The sequence below is a fragment of the Delphinapterus leucas genome, chromosome 2, assembly GCF_059928025.1.
Source record: "Delphinapterus leucas isolate spDelLeu-1000000601 "Yukka" chromosome 2, BTC_Dleu_Yukka2, whole genome shotgun sequence".
Classification (NCBI taxonomy): domain Eukaryota; kingdom Metazoa; phylum Chordata; class Mammalia; order Artiodactyla; family Monodontidae; genus Delphinapterus; species Delphinapterus leucas.
Window position 1 is genome coordinate 2114748 of NC_143130.1, and position 19516 is coordinate 2134263.

The 19516-nt window shown below is 53.6% G+C and overlaps 1 protein-coding gene across 2 annotated transcripts in view; it reads left to right on the forward strand.

The window, feature by feature from the left end:
• The window catches only part of JCAD (junctional cadherin 5 associated), a 41529-nt gene extending 22448 nt beyond the window's left edge, over positions 1-19081 (forward strand). For both annotated transcript variants that reach the window (XM_022580664.3, XM_022580665.3), the window contains exons 3-4: positions 5573-9099; positions 13785-19081. In XM_022580664.3, the coding sequence (XP_022436372.2) occupies positions 5573-9099; positions 13785-13819 (3562 nt within the window). In that variant the 3' untranslated portion in view covers positions 13820-19081. The remainder of the gene's footprint in view (positions 1-5572; positions 9100-13784) is intronic.
• The last annotated feature ends 435 nt before the right edge of the window (positions 19082-19516 follow it).

Below are 19516 nucleotides of genomic sequence, written 5' to 3' on the forward strand. Positions count from 1 at the left end.
CGCCCGCGGGGTATCAGGCACAGAGCTAGGCTGCACTGAGCCCAGGCGATCCCAGGTTGGTGCAGCTCTGAGGACCGTGGAGGGGATAATCCTGCAGTGGGTGCAGCCATGGTTAAAAACCACGGCCCCTGCTGCCCTTCTAAGTAGGCTTTCCTTTTAAAAAGGATGGTGGGATTTCCTGTTGCGGTTGAAAATGTCATGGGAACAGACAGAAAGATCTCCTCACGTTTTTCGTCATCAGCCTTGATCTGCCTCTTTTCCTGTAGACGTGTTGTTTTCCACAGGCTTACGTTTCAGAGATTTTCCAAACACCGCGTATCAGCGGTTCTGTCGTCATCGTGTCTCTTTTCTGATACTCAGGGAGCTGCTCGCAGGTGTGGCTTCTGTCTCCTCTCTGACCTGTTCTCCCAGGGATTCTGTACAAAGACCCTGCTTGTCTCACTGACTTTGTTGACACCATTTATTTGGGCTCTCACACGCCACTTGGCTTTCCTTATCTTTTTCCCACCCTGTATTAACGCGTTCAGCATGTTTTTTGTGAAACGTCCCATTGTTAACGTTTTGTAAATGTAAATTATTAGTCTCATTTTTTAAAAAGAAAAATTTGATCTCAGCTTATTTCCTCAAAGGTACCGGAAAACACTTTCTTGGCTTTGAAGCCATGTGAAGTGGCACACATTTTAGCTGTTAATGGACGTCATACACTGAAGCCAGTAGATATCCAACTTGATAACTTGTCTGAAGGAGAAATTCACCAGAACTGTCACCGCGTGGGCCACGTGTGCCTGTGAGAGCCAGGCTCAGACTAGGTACAAACTAGATGTTTGTGAAATAATTGCTTCATATAAAAGTTTTCTCTGTCATGTGTACTCTTTAAAATAGATTATTTAAAGTTCTCCGGGTGGATCTGTGTTTTCTTGAAACTGGGGTTTTGCTGTATTGTGCAAATAGAAAAAAGTTTTGCCTAGAATGCCCAGCCGTTTTGATTAGTTACAAATGGCAGCTTTGACAAAGTTAAGGTGATAACGGAACATTTTTGGGCGGGGAAGAAAACTGGCCCCCTTCCTGGCGTAGGTAACTACAGCCTGTTTATATCCTTGTCCTGTTTATGTCATTCTTGGTTTGTCTGTGATTATGCTCGTGGCCCGAACGTGGACAAATTGCATCTCAGGATTTCAGTCCCTCCAGACGTTTGCCGAGAAACCAGAGTATCTATTGAGAAAGTGAGCAAGAGCCACGCAGTGTGGTTTCTTCTGTAAAACCAGGCGCCCCAGGTGTTTACAGGTCTGTAAGGAAGCCCGCTCACCGTCAGCTGCAGAACAGAGGTGAGAACGGAGCTTCCGATGCCGGGCGTTGACCGCCTACTTCCGAGTGATTTCTTTCAGTCTCTCTTAATTGGGTCTGTGACAATTGTGACATCTTATTAAGCTGCACTTTTTGAATCTTGCCCTTGGACTTGGCATAGAGTCTAAGACCCTGAAGCCCGTAGGTGCCGAGGGCCTTTGCACGGTTCGTCGTCTGCATCAGGCTCCAGAGGGGCATCCCTAAGGGAAGGGACTTCGGCTTCCGGAGCCCCGCTGGTGGCGGGGGGGCACGTCCGGGAGGCCAGCATGGTGGCTTCCACAGGGACCGGTCCTTGTAGAACCTGACCCGAGGAGGGCTGTGCCAGCCTTCAAAACCTAAGTGCTCGAACGACCATCTGATGGCAACAGAATCAGCAAAGAAACCGACCGTCGGCTCTGCGCAGGGTTAAGGCAGCTTACGGCGCGTGGGCAAAGTACACGCAGGAGTTAGGCGGCTGTGCAGCAAGTGCTTTGCCTCAAATTCATTTCAGACGTTTTCTACTTTTTCGGCCCATGACTCGCTTTGCCAAAGTGGCTGCTTAAGTCATTGAGGTGGGGATGCAGGACCTGAAGAGCGACCCTCACTTCTTAAGGCAAAGAAGTAATTCCAGAATAATGATTAATAACAGTAATAACAACAGTAGGTTTTTACCGTTTACTCACCATCTAGCCTCCTGTTGATCCGCCCTTCTTTCTGCCTGTGTGTTGGGAAGGGTGCTCCGGCAGCCCGTCCCCTGCAGTGGCCGGTCCCCAGGCCTTCACCTGCTGTGGCTGCACAGAACGAGTGGCCCGGAGCCCCTCCCCGCTTTCCGCACCATCCTTGCTCTGCCGTCCTGTCAGCTGACTATGGTATAGAAATCGTTCCAAACCACGAAATGTGGTTCAATGACACCTAAGCACATTAAAAAAAAAAAAAAAAGAACCAATGAGAGATTACTTGCACTTATCTAGTAAGGAAACACATCGGCTGTGATAGCCGGACACGGGAACAGTTCGGCAGGGCCAGCTCTGCTCCACGCTGCGGGTGGGACGAGCCTAAAACGGGCCGGACCGATCTGAGGTCACATTGCACAACAGGGGTAGCATGATCCCCTGATCTGCCGATTCCTTTTCTACGGATTGATTCTAAGTAACCGGAGACCTGCTTAGTCTTGGTGAATAGCATTTCTCAAAAGTGTTTTAGAACGTAAGCTACATGGATGTCTGATAGCAGTATGATGGTTAAATAAAGCACGTACACATGATAGGCTGCTATTCTCCCATTGAAACTGTGCTCGTGAGGAATTTGTCATTACGCTGGAAGAAGTGAAACATGGCGGCTAACTGGGCTTTATGGCCACACTTGCTGGGTTTGAATTCTTTTCCCACCACTTGCAAAAGCTGTGTGACTTGGAGAGTTGTTCAACCTCTCTGTGCCTCAGTTTCCTCCTCTGTAAAATGGGACTAAATGAGTTAGGAAGGCACTCAGCGAGGACCTAGCACACTGTCACCACTATGTAAGTGTTGGCTGTCGTGTGCCCTGCAGACGTTGGGGACTGTTGATGTAAAACCTGGAAGCAGGTCAACACTAAGGCTGTTTGAAAATCCACATCCTCGCACACACACAGACCAGAAGATATACATCAAAATGACTGTCTCTGGGTATAAAGACTACGAGCGATTTTTGGGGTTTGTACTTTCCTATATTTTTCCACATTCTCAACAATGAGTGCGTATTACTTTTATAATTTAAAAAGCAATCAGGACTTGTAGAGTTGGAACCTTTCCTGCTTAGCCCGTGGTTAATCGAGGTAGCGGAACGCCCCAGGCTTCCTTCCGCCTCATGGGTTTTCTGTGTTATAGTCCTGGTCTCTGCCGGTTTGTAGGCAGTAGCTTAATATTTCTGCACAGTTCAGCAGTGTTCAGACCCTTCCTTCAGCTGCAGTAGAGCAGCTCTAAACTCGGGCTGCCAGAGTCATTTGAGGAGGTTTTGAAATATCTGGGCCCGGGCTCCTGGTGGCACTGATGAGATCCCCTGTCTGGGGGTGGGCCCTGGGCGGTGGTATGGTTTAAAGGCTCACAGGGAAACCCCGATGCCCAGCCGGGCGGTGGGCCACAGCCTGGAGCTGGCCGGCCGCAGGTGCCAGCATCCGTTACCTGGCAGAGGGCTCTTCTCCGGAGCAGAGCCCCGCAGTCTCAGAAGGTGGCCCGAGCGTGTTTCCCACGTCCCCTGAAGACAAGATGCCCAGAGAGCTTGGTAACAATAGACACCGGACCCTAACCCAGAGCTACTGAATCTGAACTTTTAGGGGCAGGGACATTGATAATGTGTATATTTAATGAGCCCAGTGGGTGGTTGTTACCTTCGGGGAGGTGTGGGAACTCTGCTAGAGCCTCCGTCCCATCCAGACGCTGGGAAGAGCTGGGGGCCGCGGAGAGACGCGGTGCCTGGCTGCCCGCCTGCCTCGGAGACTCTCACGGGGTGGAGCTGGGGTACTGCCTACGGGCGTGGGGAGGCGGGGTCCCCCGACTGCCGTGCGCTCATGGTTGACGCCCGCCCTCAGTGATGGTGCTGGGCGGGGGTGCTGGGACCCACAGCACAGGCAGCACCCAGGGACCTGGCAGGAGTGCCTTTTATGGAGCCCCACCCAGGCCTGCTGAGTCAGCCTCTGGACTGGGACCCAGGGTCCTCACTTGAGCGGCCCCCTCGTGATTCCTGCCCACACTCGACGCGGGTTCCCAGACCCGCCCCCAGAGAGCAAGCAGCCGTCCCGCCTGAGCTGGGGATGGAGTCCAGGGCCCAGGGCCCAGGGCCACACTCTGGAAGCCCGGTCCCCTCGGGCATTTCAGAGCCCTGAGCTTGGCCTCGCTCACGTGCATGCGAAGTCCTGAAGTTCTTGAGCGCAGCCTGTCACTAGGCCCGCAATGGCAGAACAGCTGGCTGCCTTCCAGCCCTTATTCGTGGGCCGTGGCTTCTTCCAAGTCGACGAGTGCTGGGGTTGGGAGTGTGTTTTTGTTTTATAGTCCATTGCTTTTTTTTTTTTTTTAATTTTATTTATTTTTGGCTGCATTGGGCCTTCACTGCTGCATTCAGGCTTTCTCCAGTTGTGGTGAGCGGGGGCTCCTCTTCATTGCGGTGCATGGGCTTCTCACTGCGGTGGCTTGTCTTGTTGCAGAGCACGGGCTCTAGGCGCGTGGGCTTCAGTAGTTGTGGCACACGGGCTCAGTAGTTGCGGCTCACGGGCTCTAGAGTGCAGGCTCAGTAGTTGTGGTGCACCAGCTCAGTAGTTGTAGCATGCAGGCTCAGTAGTTGTGGCATGTGGGCTCTAGGGCACAGGCTCAGTAGTTGTGGTGCGTGGGCTCTAGAGCCCAGGCTCAGTAGTTGTGGTGCACGGGCTCAGTAGTTGTAGCATGCAGGCTCAGTAGTTGTGGCATGTGGGCTGTAGGGCACAGGCTCAGTAGTTGTGGTGCACGGGCTCAGTAGTTGTGGTGCACGGGCTCAGTAGTTGTAGCACGCGGGCTCAGTAGTTGTGGTGCACGGGCTCAGTAGTTGTGGTGCACCGGCTCAGTAGTTGTAGCACGCGGGCTCAGTAGTTGTGGCATGTGGGCTCTAGGGCACAGGCTCAGTAGTTGTGGTGCGTGGGCTCTAGAGCCCAGGCTCAGTAGTTGTGGTGCACGGGCTCAGTAGTTGTAGCATGCAGGCTCAGTAGTTGTGGTGCATGGGCTCTAGAGCACAGGCTCAGTAGTTGTGGTGCACGGGCTCCATAGTTGTAGCACGCAGGCTCAGTAGTTGTGGCGCATGAGCTCTAGAGCACAGGCTCAGTAGTTGTGGTGCACAGGCTCAGTAGTTGTAGCACGCGGGCTCAGTAGTTCTGGCGTGTGGGCTCTAGGGCACAGGCTCAGTAGTGGTGGTACATGGGCTCAGTAGTTGTGGTACGTGGGCTCAGCAGTTGTGGCTCTTGGGCTCTAGAACACACGCTCAGTAGTTGTGGTGCACGGGCTCAGTAGTTGTGGCGCATGGGCTCTAGAGCACAGGCTCAGTAGTTGTGGCGCACAAGCTTAGTTGCTCCGCGGCATGTGGGATCTTCCCGGACCAGGACTCACACACGCGTCCCCCCGCACTGGCAGGCGGACTCCTCACCCCTGCGCCACCAGGGAAGGCCCAGTGTGTGGTTTTCAGCAGTCACGGCCCAGGCAGGCTCCCCGTGCACGTCCTCCCTGGCGTAACCGCGTGCCTCTCTGTCTCGCAGGCTCCGCCAGCAGTCCCCCGCCAGCCGCAGCCATACCTACCGGAGGAGGGAGCAGGAAGCCCGTGAGGAGCCGGCCCGGGCCCCCAGCCCGCCCGCGCAAGCCACCCAGGGGCCCCGGGAGGCTGGCGGAAGGAGCGAGGACGTGATGAGGAAGGCACTTTGCGAGGAAGGGCTGGGACTGGCGGGTCCCGCCAGATGGCAGAGCGTCCGCGTCGGAGGCCAGGCCCAGCCACGGAACCCAGGGGGGCAGATGCCGGCTGGCGTCGGGGAGAAGCTGTTCCAAGACCTGTACCCGTGTGTGCTCGGAGGCCACGGCTTGACCTCCCAGGGCACAGGGAAATCCCATTCACTGCCGAGAGTTCTTTCACCCGATAACCTGAGCTGCGTGGAGATTCCCATCCCTTTGAGCGACGGGCACTTTCCAGGTGTCCCTCAAGTGCCATTTCAGCCTTCAGACGGTGCTCGCGATTCGGAAGCCACCAGGAACCCCGAGAAGGGCGGCTCCTCGGCCCCCTTACCCCGGCCTCGGTTTGGGAGACCCCTCAAGCCTCCATCTTATGGCTCCCACCAACACTGCAGGGCCGGCGCGGAAAACGGCAGCTACGCGGACAGCCGGCATCCGGAGTCGGCTGCCGCCCCCTCCGCCAAGGCGAACGACGCCGCCAGGCAGGAGCCGTGCGCGCCCGACCCCGGCCTGGAGCCCCCGGTGTACGTGCCTCCGCCCTCCTACCGGTCGCCGCTTCAGGCCGCCGCACCCGCCTGCCCGGTGGAGGCCCGAGGGCGGAGGCCCGAGGGCGGAGGCCGCCACGCGCAGCGGCACCTGGTGGAGAAGGCTGCTGCCGGTGGCCAGCCCCCTTCGGGCCCCCGGGGAGCCGGGGAGGAGCTGGGGCCCAGCCCGTGCTCTCCTGTCGGGGTCCTCCCGCAGCCCCGCCCCGCCACGGCTTGTGACGGCTCCGTCCTGTACATCCCCTTCGACGACCCACGGATACGACACATTAGACTCGCCCGACCCCACGGGTTCTGGGAAGACGTGAAGCTGGACGGCCCTGTCCCTGCCACAGAGCCGGCGCCTGGAAGCCTGCAGCGGGAGGCTGTCGTTCGGGGCCCCTCGGGGAGCGAGAGCTGGCTGTGGGACCGGCTCCCCGGGGGTGGAGAAGATGGTGGCTTTGCTGAGCACAGAGACGCCTGCGTCGTCACTCGGAGTCAGCGGCCGGACGTGCACGCAGAAAGCCTCGTCTCCTCCCCGAGCCCCCAGGGTGAGAGTACCTGTGAGACACAAACCCAGCTCAGAAAGTTCGAAGCTGGGCTGCAGACCAAGAAAAGTTCAAAGAAAAAAATGAGCGAGACGATATTTTGTTTGGTTTCTATCCCAGTTAAGTCAGAATCACATCTGCCAGCTACAGATACGAACAACAATGACTTAAAACAGAACATGGATGAAAGGCCTGGGCCCGAGAAGAGCGCGGCTCTGCAAGAGCAGAGTCTGCTGAGTTTGTCCTCCACCGACCTGGAGCTGCAGGCGCTCATGGGCAGCATGACCGGGAGGACGGAGCTCCAGAAATCAGACCCGGGGAGCCCCGGAGGAGACCAGCCAACAGACGACCCCAGGTTCCCACACCCTGTGAAACACCGAGCGCTCGCGTGTCCTGGCTTGTGGCCCGGGCAGCAGTACAGAGACCAGCAAACGCAGACCAGCTTCACCCAGGAATCCCAAAGCCCGCGGCCCCTCCCTGGGGAGATGTGGGGAGGGTCCCCCGACACCGCGCTGCCTCCAAGATGTTTGGACGCCTTCGAGGTTCAGATGCACGTGGCGGTGGCGTCCAGTGACCAGAACCAGAGGCCCGGGGCTCCTTCCCCAAAAGGCCAAGGGGGGCCCCTCAGCCCGTGCGGTGGCGGCGCCATCTCAGGGTCTTCCTCGCCCAGGAGCCAGGCCCCCGCACCAAGGGCCGGCCCGGGTGAGCCACGCGTGGACGGCCGTGTCCGCGGAGGCAGCCCGGTGCCCAGGGCCGAGGTCGTCAAGGGGGCGACCACAGGCCCCTGCAACAGCAGACAGCCGTTTGGGCAGTTCCTCCTGAAGCCTGTCAGCCGCCGCCCCTGGGACCTGATCAGCCAGTTGGAAAGTTTCAACAAGGAGCTTCAGGAGGAGGAAGGGGGCCGGGACGGCAGCAGCGGCCGCGAGGACAGTGAGACAGAGCCGCCCTGGGGAGGCCGCAGCCAGCCCGTGTCCACGCACCCAGGCCTTCCGGAGGGCCGGGCACCCGAGGACCCGGGGCCCAGGCCGGGGAGCGTCAAGAGCAAGCCCGAGAGCTGGGCCGAGGAGGCGAGGCCTCGGGCCCCCGGGCCCCGGCAGGCAGACGGCAGCGGGCGCGCTGCAGGGCCGTCGCCCCCCGGGAGCCGGATGGCGGAGGGGCGGGACCGGGAGGTCGAGGCCAGGGCGCCCGAGCCGGCCGTCAGCCCGAGGCCTGTGAGACGAGCCGCGTCTTCCGGGCCGAGCGATGCCGCAGCAGGGCCGCCGCCCGATGCAGCGGAACCGAGGGCGCCCCCGCCGAGTCGGGAGCTCAGTGCTGCGGAGCTGAGCGCAGCCAGCGCACCCAAGGCGGGCGGTGGGGGGCGGGGGAACACAGGGGCCCCCCTGTCCGTGGCTGGCAAACCCCGAGGCCTGTCGGCACCAGACTTGAGGTCTGTGGGGCTAACGCCGGGGCAGGAGCAGAGCGCCGGCCAGTTAGCGGGGTCTCCGGGGGAAGTCAGTGCAGTAGAAATCCCCCTAAACGAGTCCCTGCAAGCCAGGGCCGCCAGGATCCTGGGCATTGAGGTGGCCGTGGAGTCCCTGCTGCCAGGCGCCCGGAGGACAGGGCGGAGTCAAGACCCCGAGCCTGATGGAGGCGCCCGCAGGCTTGAGGCCCGCAGGCGGGACGCAGCGGCCGGCCCAGACCAGCGGTGTGACCCCGCCGCGTCTGCCGACGCCTTCTACAGCAGGAGGAGGTGCGGCTGGACCGAAAGCCCTCTGTTTGTGGGAGAAGTGGGCAGCGCCCGGCAGGCTTCCCAGGCCTCCGAGCCCGCCGGCGTGGACGGGGCCGTCCCCAGCAAGGCCCCTGAGCCTCAGCCCAGCCCCCAGGAGTGCCAGCCCTTCCATCCCAAAGACGTGGGGACAAAGCCACCCTTCAGGTCCACCTTGTTCCATTTTATAGAAAGGACCCCAAATTTAGCAGCCTCCGAAAAGAGGCTCCGAAGCACGTCCAAAGTGATTGAAAGTTTACAGGAGAAACTGGCGTCCCCCCCGCGGAGGGCAGACCCCGACCGCCTCATGAGGATGAAGGAGGTGAGCTCTGTGTCTCGGTTGAGGCTCCTGACCTCGCGGGGCGCGGACGCTGCGGAGGAGGCCGAGGACCTGAAGGCCGAGAGGGGCCCCGGGGCTCTGAGCGCCAGGCATAAGCTCTCTGACCCCAAGGGTGCCCCCCTGCTGGAAGAAGACGGGCATCCGACAGCACAAAGGGAGGAGAACGGCGCTCAGGACTTCTGGTGCCCAGGTGAGGATCGGGGCAGGCGGGCGGGCGCGTTGTGTTCAGTCGACGTCCCGAGAGCATCGGAACACAAGGTTGGTGGATGCTGAAACCTGCAGATGCAGAAAAGGTGCAATTGACCCTGTGAATTATGGGCCAAAAGAGTCTTCATTTTACCAAGAATCATCCAGAAGCTTTCCTTAAAAAGCAAGACCTTATAGTGTATTTTAAATGATCCAGTCTTGATAGAAATTATCTATGTAAGCAACTAGGTAGAATTCCAGACATAAACAACCTTGGGGGCCCCCAACTGTGAAGAGGTACATCAGTAAAGTATTCCAGCTTTAGTGCAGGAACCTCGATCAGTCTCGTAGGAGACCATGGCATTTGTTGGACTCTGTATTCTCTTCCCAGATAATAGCCATTTACCCAGATAACCCTCGTTGCTCTATTAACCTAATGGGAAAAGACGTACCAGTCGATTCGATAAACTCCCTGCCCCGTGATTCTTGCACAATCCTTTGTCCCCATTTTTATCTGTCTTCACCACCACACCATTCCTAAGACTTGAGAGGTCTAGACAGAATTAGCAGTTTGCTTTCCTCAGTACCCACCTACCCCTGGAAGTTCACCCGCCAGCCCTCTTTCTTCCAGCCCCCGAGCTCTGATGGCTAAGACCCAGGGGAGCTGGCTCTGGCCGCAGCATCCTGCAGGCCCATGAGCCCTGCATCCTCTCACCTTCACATGTCTCCTGAGCCTTCTTCAGCATGTAGAACCACAAGGCAGGTTCCCATGACAGTGACAGCGATGCCCCCAAACACCTGTTCACCCTCTCGGCTCTGACATGAACAGGCGAGAGAGCCCTTGGCATCTCTGTTTCAGGCGCCGGGGATTATCGATTATATACCCTAGACATGATTAGAGGAAATTCAAAGTCCACATCATAAACTACCGACTAGAAGGGACCCTTCTGCTGGAAGGGTGAAGTGCGCCCCTTACTCAGTGTTCCGGCGCTGTCCCCGGACCCCGACCCCAGCCCAGCCTCGTCAGCCAGACCCTCCCATCTGACTAGCTGTGCCGACCTGGTGATCCCCAACCCTCGCTGCTCTGCTTCCTTTTTTGAAATCCAAGGGTTTAAAAGGAGACGGAGAAGATCACTGGTTTCAGCTGGAAGAGTCCCGAAATTTTGGTTAAACAAAAAGATCTCCTTCTCACTTTTTCAGTTTTCCCACAAATGCAGAGTGATTCTTGTGAGCCAACATTGCTCCCACCCTCACGCAGCATCCATGATCGAAAGAACTCATTTGTCAGGGCCCTCTTGGGTCATCTGAGTTGACAAAGTTGGTCTTTGCTGTGGAAGAGAATACCAGGAATGCGGAGCCTTTGCCATTACGGTGGAAAGTACTCCGTGGCCCATTTTGTGAGCCATTGGGATTTGTCAGGCTGTAGCATGAGACCCTCTCCCCCCACCAAAAATAGGCCCCTTGGCTTTTAAGAGCTGGTTAAAAGGACATCATCACAGGCTTTTAAGGGGTGTTTCTTTATCTATAAAATCAGGATGATTTTGCCAGCGCTCCTGAGAATTATAAGGATTTTGAAGTAAGACACAGCCTGTTATAAGGAAAACACCGGTTTGTAGAGATCGCTATGCCTCTGTCCGTGGCCACGTATTTCGGGGAATATGTTGTAACAAAAAATTTCTAATTCAATTCAATACTCCCTCAGTTCGTAGCCTGACCTTTTGACACGTGAATGGGGCCAGATGGGTGTCTGAAATCACCTAGGTAATGTTGATTTTCATTTTAGCCAGCCATTCAAACTCCACCCCACCCCCATGACTTTATTATTATATTTTTTAACCATAGTTTCCGACAGTTCGAGATTTTGATTACTTTTTTGTCTCTCCATCTGGTGCATTTGTTATTGATACACAGTAAGATGACCAGAAATCTAAAGGCAGAGCACTCCTCGTGGTCATAGCTACCTCGAGCTTCCTGAAGTGGCCGCATAGCACGACCCACAGGGGCGATTTCACACACGTGCAGTGGCTCGGGTGACCTCGTCAGCCTTTCAGGTGATGGTCACCTGGCCTCAGGACCCAAAGCCAGTCCTTCTGAGAGGCCTTTGATTGACATAGTAAAGGCTTGTTGCTCATAAGCTTTTGGACTCTTTCCTTTTGATGTATTTTATCATTTTAGGCACAAGAGTCATCATCTCCGTCCCCGCCCAACCCCTGCCTCTGTCACCCCAGTGCGCCAGACCCCCTTCACTGCCCCCGAACTCACAGGCCACTTCAATTCAGATTTTGTTCTGGAATTTTCCAACAAGATTATACCGTGTACATCTGTAACCACACACACACACACACACACACACACACACACATACACACACACACCCTTCTAGAACCTTATTATCTGTGTTGTGCACCCATTGTATCATAAAGACTTCCCTTCAGCTTAAAGATGGTCATTTCAGTGAACATTTTTTAGTGGTTTTTTGTGCTCTAGCTAAGAAGTCAGCAGCTCAAAGCTAATTCAGGTCCTAGACTCCATCTCTGCCGAATGGATTATGTTCCAGGTCAGAAGTGTAATCCTGGCACATCAACGTCCGAACCTGCTGGTCCCGTCAGCCTCTGCTGGCTGCTCTCCCAACAGAAGTTCAGGAGAAGAGTGGGGGGAGCCTGTCTGCTTGGGCCCGCGGTGGGGAACCTGGGGCAGTTTAATGATGCCAGATAATGCCGTTAGAAGGCTGGGCGTCAGCACGTCCTCAAGGGCAGTAGCTTTTGAGGGTGTTCATACTCGAAATACCCACGAGGGCGGGCCTTAGTGATTTGTCTTCACCTGAAATGGTGCCTATGGGAACCAGGATTCCAAATACCGAGGGTGATGACTTGTCTGTTCTCTGGACCTCTGCCGGCCGGTGTGGTAGCCCCTGGTCACACACGGCTCCTGGGCACTTGCAGTGTGGCCTGTCCACATTGAGGTGTGCTGTAAGTGTAAAACACACGCCAGAGTTCACAGACATTCACCCCCGAATCTAGAACTTCTCAATAATTTAACATTGATCACCTGTTGAAATGATAACCTTTTGGATTTATCTGGTGAAATAAACTACATCATGGAAATTAATTTCCCCTATTTCCTTTTGTTTGCTTTAACACGGCTACTGGAAACTTTAAAATAACGTGCTGTGGCTCACGTTATATTTTTACTGGACCTCGACCCCCCCGTGATCTGAAGAGGGAGCCCCTTATTCTACAGAATTCTCTCCGTGGCCCCCTGTCTCTGGGCCCTCAGCTTCCGCAGTGGAGGTCAGAGAGGAGGCACGTTCCGTGGAGGCATCTCCGTGCACCTGCCCTCGGGTGGGCTGCTCCGGGCCCCGGGTCTGTGTCACTGGAGGCTTAATAGACACACAGCCTCCCCAGGCCCCTCTGCTGTCGGCAGTGAGCCCGCCCGCCTCATTCTCAGCGGCGAAAAGGGCGTCTTTGCTCACAGGGTGGCCCTCCGAATCCACCTAAGATGAGGCCGACTGCGCACAGAGACGTAGGCTCAGCTGCTACCCCACGCTGCCACGGTGGGTGTGAGGTGTGGGCCCTCGGAAGGCGGCTGACTCACGGGAACTCGGCTGCTTCCAGCCAGAGGGGCACCTGGTGCAGCAGGTGTTTACAGAGGAGCAGACTCCTTGCCACGAGAAGAGCCTGTCCCGTCTGGCTGTGACGCGCGGCTCGAGCGCGACAGACGCTGCCTTAGTCGTCGCGGTTGCGGTGTCTGGTCGTAAACACATCATGGGGCGTCGAGAAGGCGTCCGGAGGAGGCGGCAAACGTGTTGCTGCCAGAGGTGTGGCCTCCGGGATGCACGTGGTCCAGAGGCTTTGGGAGGAGATGGCTCTGCAACAGCTGTAGTAACTGCTGAATTGTACCACCCTTCCAGGTTTCCTACGTGTTTTCTCTTGAGAACTTAAGAACCGTTTGAGCTGCCGTGGCAGGAAGTTCTGACCATGGGAGCCACACGCGTAAGCCTCAGGTTTGCCTGGGCCCCAGAGATCTGTGGCCCCCGAGGGCCTAGCCACAGCCCTAATGACGGTCTAGGACTGTTGTTCTTTCGTGTGGTGTCCCGTTTCGGAAACCCAGGCCACCTGGGCCCAGTGTGTGTGCCTGTAGAACGCATCAGCGTGGCAGCCCAGACTCCCAGGGCCTGCTGCCGGCTGTCGGGTCAGGGACAGGAGCCCTGTCATTGCCAGCCCAGCTCTCAGGGTCTCGGGGTCCTCAGGCCCTTCTGGGACATCACTGATCTCAAGGACGCGCATTCTGCAGCAAGGTTTCCTTAGAGTTGTAATTTACGCGCACACAATATCCTCTATACCGTCAGCTAAGAGCGTCACTGCTGCTTTACAAGAGTTGCATTTAAAGTTAATTATGTTCCACTGTGAACAACAGGAAGGGACCATCAAAATACTAAGCAACTCCCATTTTTCCGTCTGTGATTAGGTAGTGGTCATACACGTCCCTTTAAAACAGCCTTTAGACTGTTTAGATAGCTTTTTACTCCGTAGTAAAAAATACCAATAAGATGGGTGAGATGTCTGAAAATGAACGTTTCTACACGTGTGGACTTGGTTCCCCAAACATATTTATTTCTGGTCTGAGGATTAAACAGACAAAAGACCAGCTGAATATACCGCTTCTTGTCTTTCGTTTTCTTTTTTGCAGATTCGTACGACCCTAGCAGGGTGGAGAGGGTGTGATGACGCGCCAGTGGAGTGCGGGGCTGTCATCTGCTAACAGAGTGATCTCCGAGGTGGCCTCAGCCCCGCCGCCTGGGAGGAAGCTGGGACCCTCGCTGTGACATCCTGTCCCCACGGCCGCCAGGAAACTCGTCAGCCCTAGAGAGTCACTCTGTGGAAGTAAAGCAGTAGTCGGTTGAAACCATCTGTTTTTATGGCACGAAGAGTTAATACCTGTACTTAGAAAAGAGTCACAAAGACCCTCCTTAATGATGGGTTTAGCCAAGCTGGTAAAGAATTTGGTGTTAATCTGGCTGTATGTGAAAACTCAAATGTGGATGATATAATGAATGATTTTTTAAAAGGACCGTGAATGTCGTAAATCCCCCTTCGCTTCCCCGTGGCCTGTGGTCCACGCTCGTGTCACGGAGTTTGGGACGCAGGCCATTTCTAGTGTGTCAGCACTTTGAGTTCTGGGGAAATGTGAACGCATATGTATGATCCATTTCTCATCAGTCTGGCCTTCTGCTGAAGTCACTTTACGTATAAGTAACTTGCCATCAGAGAATAAAGCTGTAGCTTTTAAGTTCCCGAAAGATTCAAACTTGTACCATAATGAACTAAGAGTGTTATTTATCTGGCAATGAGATGCTTTGATCGTTTGCAAACATGATGTTGTCTGCTTTGCACTCAGTATTATCTATTTTTATTTCCTGTATGGATGTTTAGAAATTCTTTATATGAAAAATAATTGCTGGTTTAAAATAGACCATTTTAACAAAGTAACTATATTTCTTTTTACAAAAACGCTATTTTTCTATGATGTAAACAATTGTTAGGCGGCAGATTTTTAAGGAAGTTTATTGTATTTAAGACCCTGTATCCCTTTGTGTGAGAGGAACCCAAAGAGGGTTCACATTTGCTTTAAAGCATATAGCCCTTACCCGTTCACAACTCTGCTACTTTTAGTTTATCTTAGAAAGAGATGTCAATATAGGCATTTTTCAGGGTTAATAAAATTAACTTTTCACAAAGATTTTTTTACAAAGAGAGCTGTACGGTTATATTTGAAAATAACCCTCTTAAAACCAGCCAACATCCTTATGACAAATTTTTGCTGCCATATCCACTAGAATTACCAAAAAACATAGTTTCAGCTTTGTACGTCTGTGCGGATCCGCCCTGAGACCACCCCTCCCCTCCTCCCACCCCGCCCCTTTAAAGAAATATGTATTTTTACCTAGAATCATCCTTAATTAGTGTCTGCATAGTTTTCAAAAGTGCTAGAGACATTATATGTATGCCATTACAAAAGTATTACGAGGCCTATGTATTCTACTGTTTACTATTGCATTAACCTGCGCAAAGTTTATGCATTTTTTATGCGTTTGTCCCTTCTTTCTAAGTCGGGCGTTCTTGGGAGCTAACATTTCCTGAATGGTTTCTTGTCTCCTCCCTCCCTCCTTTTCCTCTCCTTTTTTTTTTTTTTCTTTTTCTTTCTTCTTTCCTTCTCTCTCTCTCTCTTTTTCAGAAACCACCTTATCTATTTTTAGGCATTTCAAATTCCTAAAATGTGAACTATTGGGTGGTCTGCAGTTTGGCCCTAAAACAACTCTGGGCTTTCATGGCCTGTTTTTATCTGTACCTTATGATTTTATTTCATCAGAACTTCATGTATTTGGATGGTAATAAACAACACAGAATCCAAGCAGTACTGAAAAGTCTTTTCAAACACACTTCCCCGCAGCCTTGGTTCTTACCTGTTACTCCTAGTTACTCCTTTCCAGATTTTGGTTCCTGTGAAATTAGAGGATTCTCTGCTTCTCACAACACACGGGGATGATGGGCCAGGCCTCTGCCAGGAATGGCTGAAGCTGTTTTTCCCAGGAAAGATGTCGTGGGGAAGAGGCCGCTTTACTCTGCTGTAGTTGGTGAACCACGGGGGTCATCTGGTAGCACTCAGTGAGGGCGGCTCCTGGGGGTCCTCGTGGGTGTGCATTCCTGTTAAGTGCAGATGAAGGAGGGCATGTGTGTATATACGTATGCATATAGACACATACATGTATCATCCATGTACATACATCTTAACGGTTCTGACTTCCCCTTACATTTTGTTGGTCCCATCTAACACTTCTTTTAACCCAAAGAATCCAATTACAGCTTATTCCTCGAGAGAAAGAGAAGGACCCTAAAGGGAAGAAATTACCGAACCTTATGTATATCGCAAACCAACCAAACTGCGACACTCTTCCTTTCTTCTAAATTGTTGTAGCATAGCACTCTGAAAGCGTTCTGAAAATGCGGTGGAAATTATCAATATTTATACTTCTAACCTTAATTTCTGGATTCCAGCCTGTACATAAGTCTTCCGGGGGTGGGGAGGTGTGGGGATGGAACTTTGAAAATGTGGCTTTTAAACTTGCGTATTCTGAGGTAAATGATACAGTCTCTAATCAAAAAGAGCTTTTCCAGGGGTTTGGAGTTCAGCTGATTATGCTTTTTTTATTTCTGTGTCTTATACACACACAACCCCCCTTATCATTTGTGGCTGGAAAAGGAGTTTTCGTATTTTGTGTTCGTCATTCTTCTCATTCAGACGACTTACTATTGGTGTTTAGTAATTGGTGGCTTATAAAATTAAAAGTTCTAATTTTGGCTATTTGGACTAAAAGAATTATATGAGGAATCACATTTGAAATGTATGTGTATTTCTCGATTTGCAAAAGAAGGGGACTATGTTAATATAGCTGTAATTACCTTTCTTTGAAGAAAATTTCTGAATGATTGAAAACCAAATATCTTTAGTATTGTTTTGAACCTTCCGTTTCTGCAGACCACAGGAAACACCTAAGGATGCACAGCCCCTGATTGCATCTTCAGAATCCTTTTCCACGTTGTACGTTAACTCTTTGGGTTCCTTTTTTAAAACTCCCTTAAAAATGTATGTGCTCTCTGAGATCCTGGCTTCCTTCTGAGAGTTGTAGGTTGAGGTTTGATTCATGTGGAAATTCTCAGTAGATCTTTTTTTTTCCACGTGACTGTTGGTGAAGGGCTGTCTGTCGTTAACGGAAGTCCGAGTGTTCGAACTCAAATGACTCTGAAACTAGACACCGAACGCTTTTTACAGCAGTGAAATGACCTGCTCTGATAGCACCTTGGTTTAGGCCTTCTGGGGAAAAGTGATGAATCTGATCCTCTGTTGACACGACTCCTTCCCAGCTCTGAGCAAAAAGGGCTGATGGAAGATAAGATTAACCCACCATCTCCTCCGTGACCCTCCAAGATTTTGTTTGTGTGGTTTGGCTATTCTTTTGTTTAAAATGACTAAATTATACACAATTCAGCGTCAGGTCAACATCTCCTAGTAACTGACCAGTACAGCAGAATCCCTCTCTGAAGATCTGGGCTTAGAGACTTGTACGCAGTTACTTTACTGCTGGGACTTTGTTCCCCCAGGTCCGTGTGCGCGCGGGAGACGGTGCCCCAGGGATGGAGTGAAGGGTGGGAGTGTGTTTCTTAAGCCGAAGCTATTGCAGGCCTGGGGGATTTTTGCATTTTCTTCTTATTTTGTTTTGAACTGCAGATTCTGTACATCTGTGTGTGGGAGGAGAGTTGCTTCTCAGGACAGGATTTAAGAGACAGATTCCAAGTGACCTTTAAGAGTCTGCCTGGTGGGAGGTCCTTTGCCAGGAACGTGGGTTGGTCCACTTGGGGACCCGCCAAGCCAAGACGGGGGAGATGATAAAATAACACGAAAGATAGAATGGTCCCCCAGCCTGCATGTTTTGTTTTAAAAAGAAAAAAGGGGTGTGGGGAGTGGTGAAGACTCTAATTCAGCCTCTGGAAAAGGTGGACGGGGCCCAGCTCACAGCTCCCCGGGAGAGTCTCGGGTCCGCGGGCGGCGAGGGAAGGGGCAGAGCGCCTGCAGAGCCCCGCCCGTGGCTGTTGAGAGCCCCATTACGGCGTTGTTCACTGCACAGGGCAGGGAGGTCCTTGTTCTGTGGCCTCTGCTCAGCGACTGGACTTGAACCTCCGGCAAGTCCAGGTCGTCGAGCGATTCGTCCCAGGGCCTTGACTCGGGGTGAAGAGGGAGCCCTCCGCTCAAGGTGAGCCCGCTCCAGGGGACAGCCAGGCCACTGGGCGGCCCACACCCCGTCTCCGGACCCTCACCCCACGCACAGCAGGGCAAGTGCCGGGGGGCCCGAGGGAGACAGAAGGCCAGTCCAAGTCCAGGTGCGTTCGGCAGGGAAGCCAGAGCAGCCTGGGGAGAAGTGTCGCCTGCGCGCGATGCAAGTCAGCCCGGCGCCCGGCCTGCGCGAAGCTACGCCGAAGCCCTCAAGACACAAAGCGGGCCAGACAAACGCAGGGGATTTGGTGAAGGCGCGCCGTAATCCCATCATTTCTTTGGGCACCGGTATAACGTATTAACACAGTAAGGCGGGGAGAGAGGGTCCCAGGAAAAGACGCAGCGGGTCACGGCCGATTCCCAGCCGCAGCCGTGGCCCCCATCAGGCTGCCCCCGAGACCCCGACTGGGGAAAGGTGAAGCGGGGGAGACGAGTGGCCCCAGCAGAGCTCAGCTGACTGCCTTCAAGGGACTCTTCTTGTGTTTCTCCGCACGATGTAAATACTGGCTATTTCGGGATGGTTGACCCGCTAGGTGACACGTATTCCAAATAAAGACTTCGCTTGAAAGTACCTACGTCTGTTGTCTTTGGCCTTGGGGGTGAGAGCTGCCCCTTAAGCCTTAAAGGCTGGCCCCTGGAGGGTAGCAGGCTGCAGGGGAGCAGCTCAGAAGGGGCCGGTGATGCAGGAACATGGGGCCCAGGGAGTTGGGACACCTCTGGTCCCCACCGAGCGCCTCCTGGGTGTTCCAGCGCCTCTGCATCTTCCGCAAGGTGGGGAGAGGCCTGGAGTCGATCTGGGGACTGAGTTTGTATTTCGGCTCTACCACTAACCGTGTGGCCTTGCACACGCCCCTTCCCTGACTTCTGTTTCCCCGTCTGCCTCTGTTACCCCTTGAACATAATAATCAAGTGTATGAAAAAGCCCCTGCCTGACCCGTGATGGGTGTTCGGTGCACAGAAATGCACGAAGACCTGCAACCCATGGGAAGCGGGCAGAAGGTTTTCAAATCCAGGCCTTGGTCCTGCAGGGATTTACTGCCTTGTTTTCAGTAGCGCGGGTCTGGAGGTAGATGCAAATTCGGTACCCCATCGGGCTCTCGGCGTGTTTCTAGCAGCCCAGCAAACTGCTAAGCTGTTGTTTCTGAGTTGTAAGAAAATGTTCTTTTTTCCTCTTTCCCATTAGCTTTTCAGACCGTTGTCCTCATTCTTTCCTGGCTCCACGTGTGTGGGCCTCAGAGCTCAAGCGCTCCAGTGCCCTCTCGGTAGCCTGAAACTTCAGATTATGTTAAGATGCGGGTTTTAAAATAAGAGCTACTCCCAGCCAGCTGGTAGTTCAAGGCACACATTAGAACATAACTGAAAAAGGAGTCCCTTGACCAAATTAATGCTATGAGATGAAACACGCAAGCCAGGAATCGGGGGCCCAGTCCTGGGCCTGGCTCCGCGTAAACCCTGTGTGACTGAGGCCACCTCCTCTACCCACTTGGAAACACTTCACAAGTGGAGAGAAGGGATTGAACTAAATTAGCTGGTTTCTTCCAACTCTAATATGATATAACTATTTTTTTGGCAAAATTGGAAGTCCGTAGGGT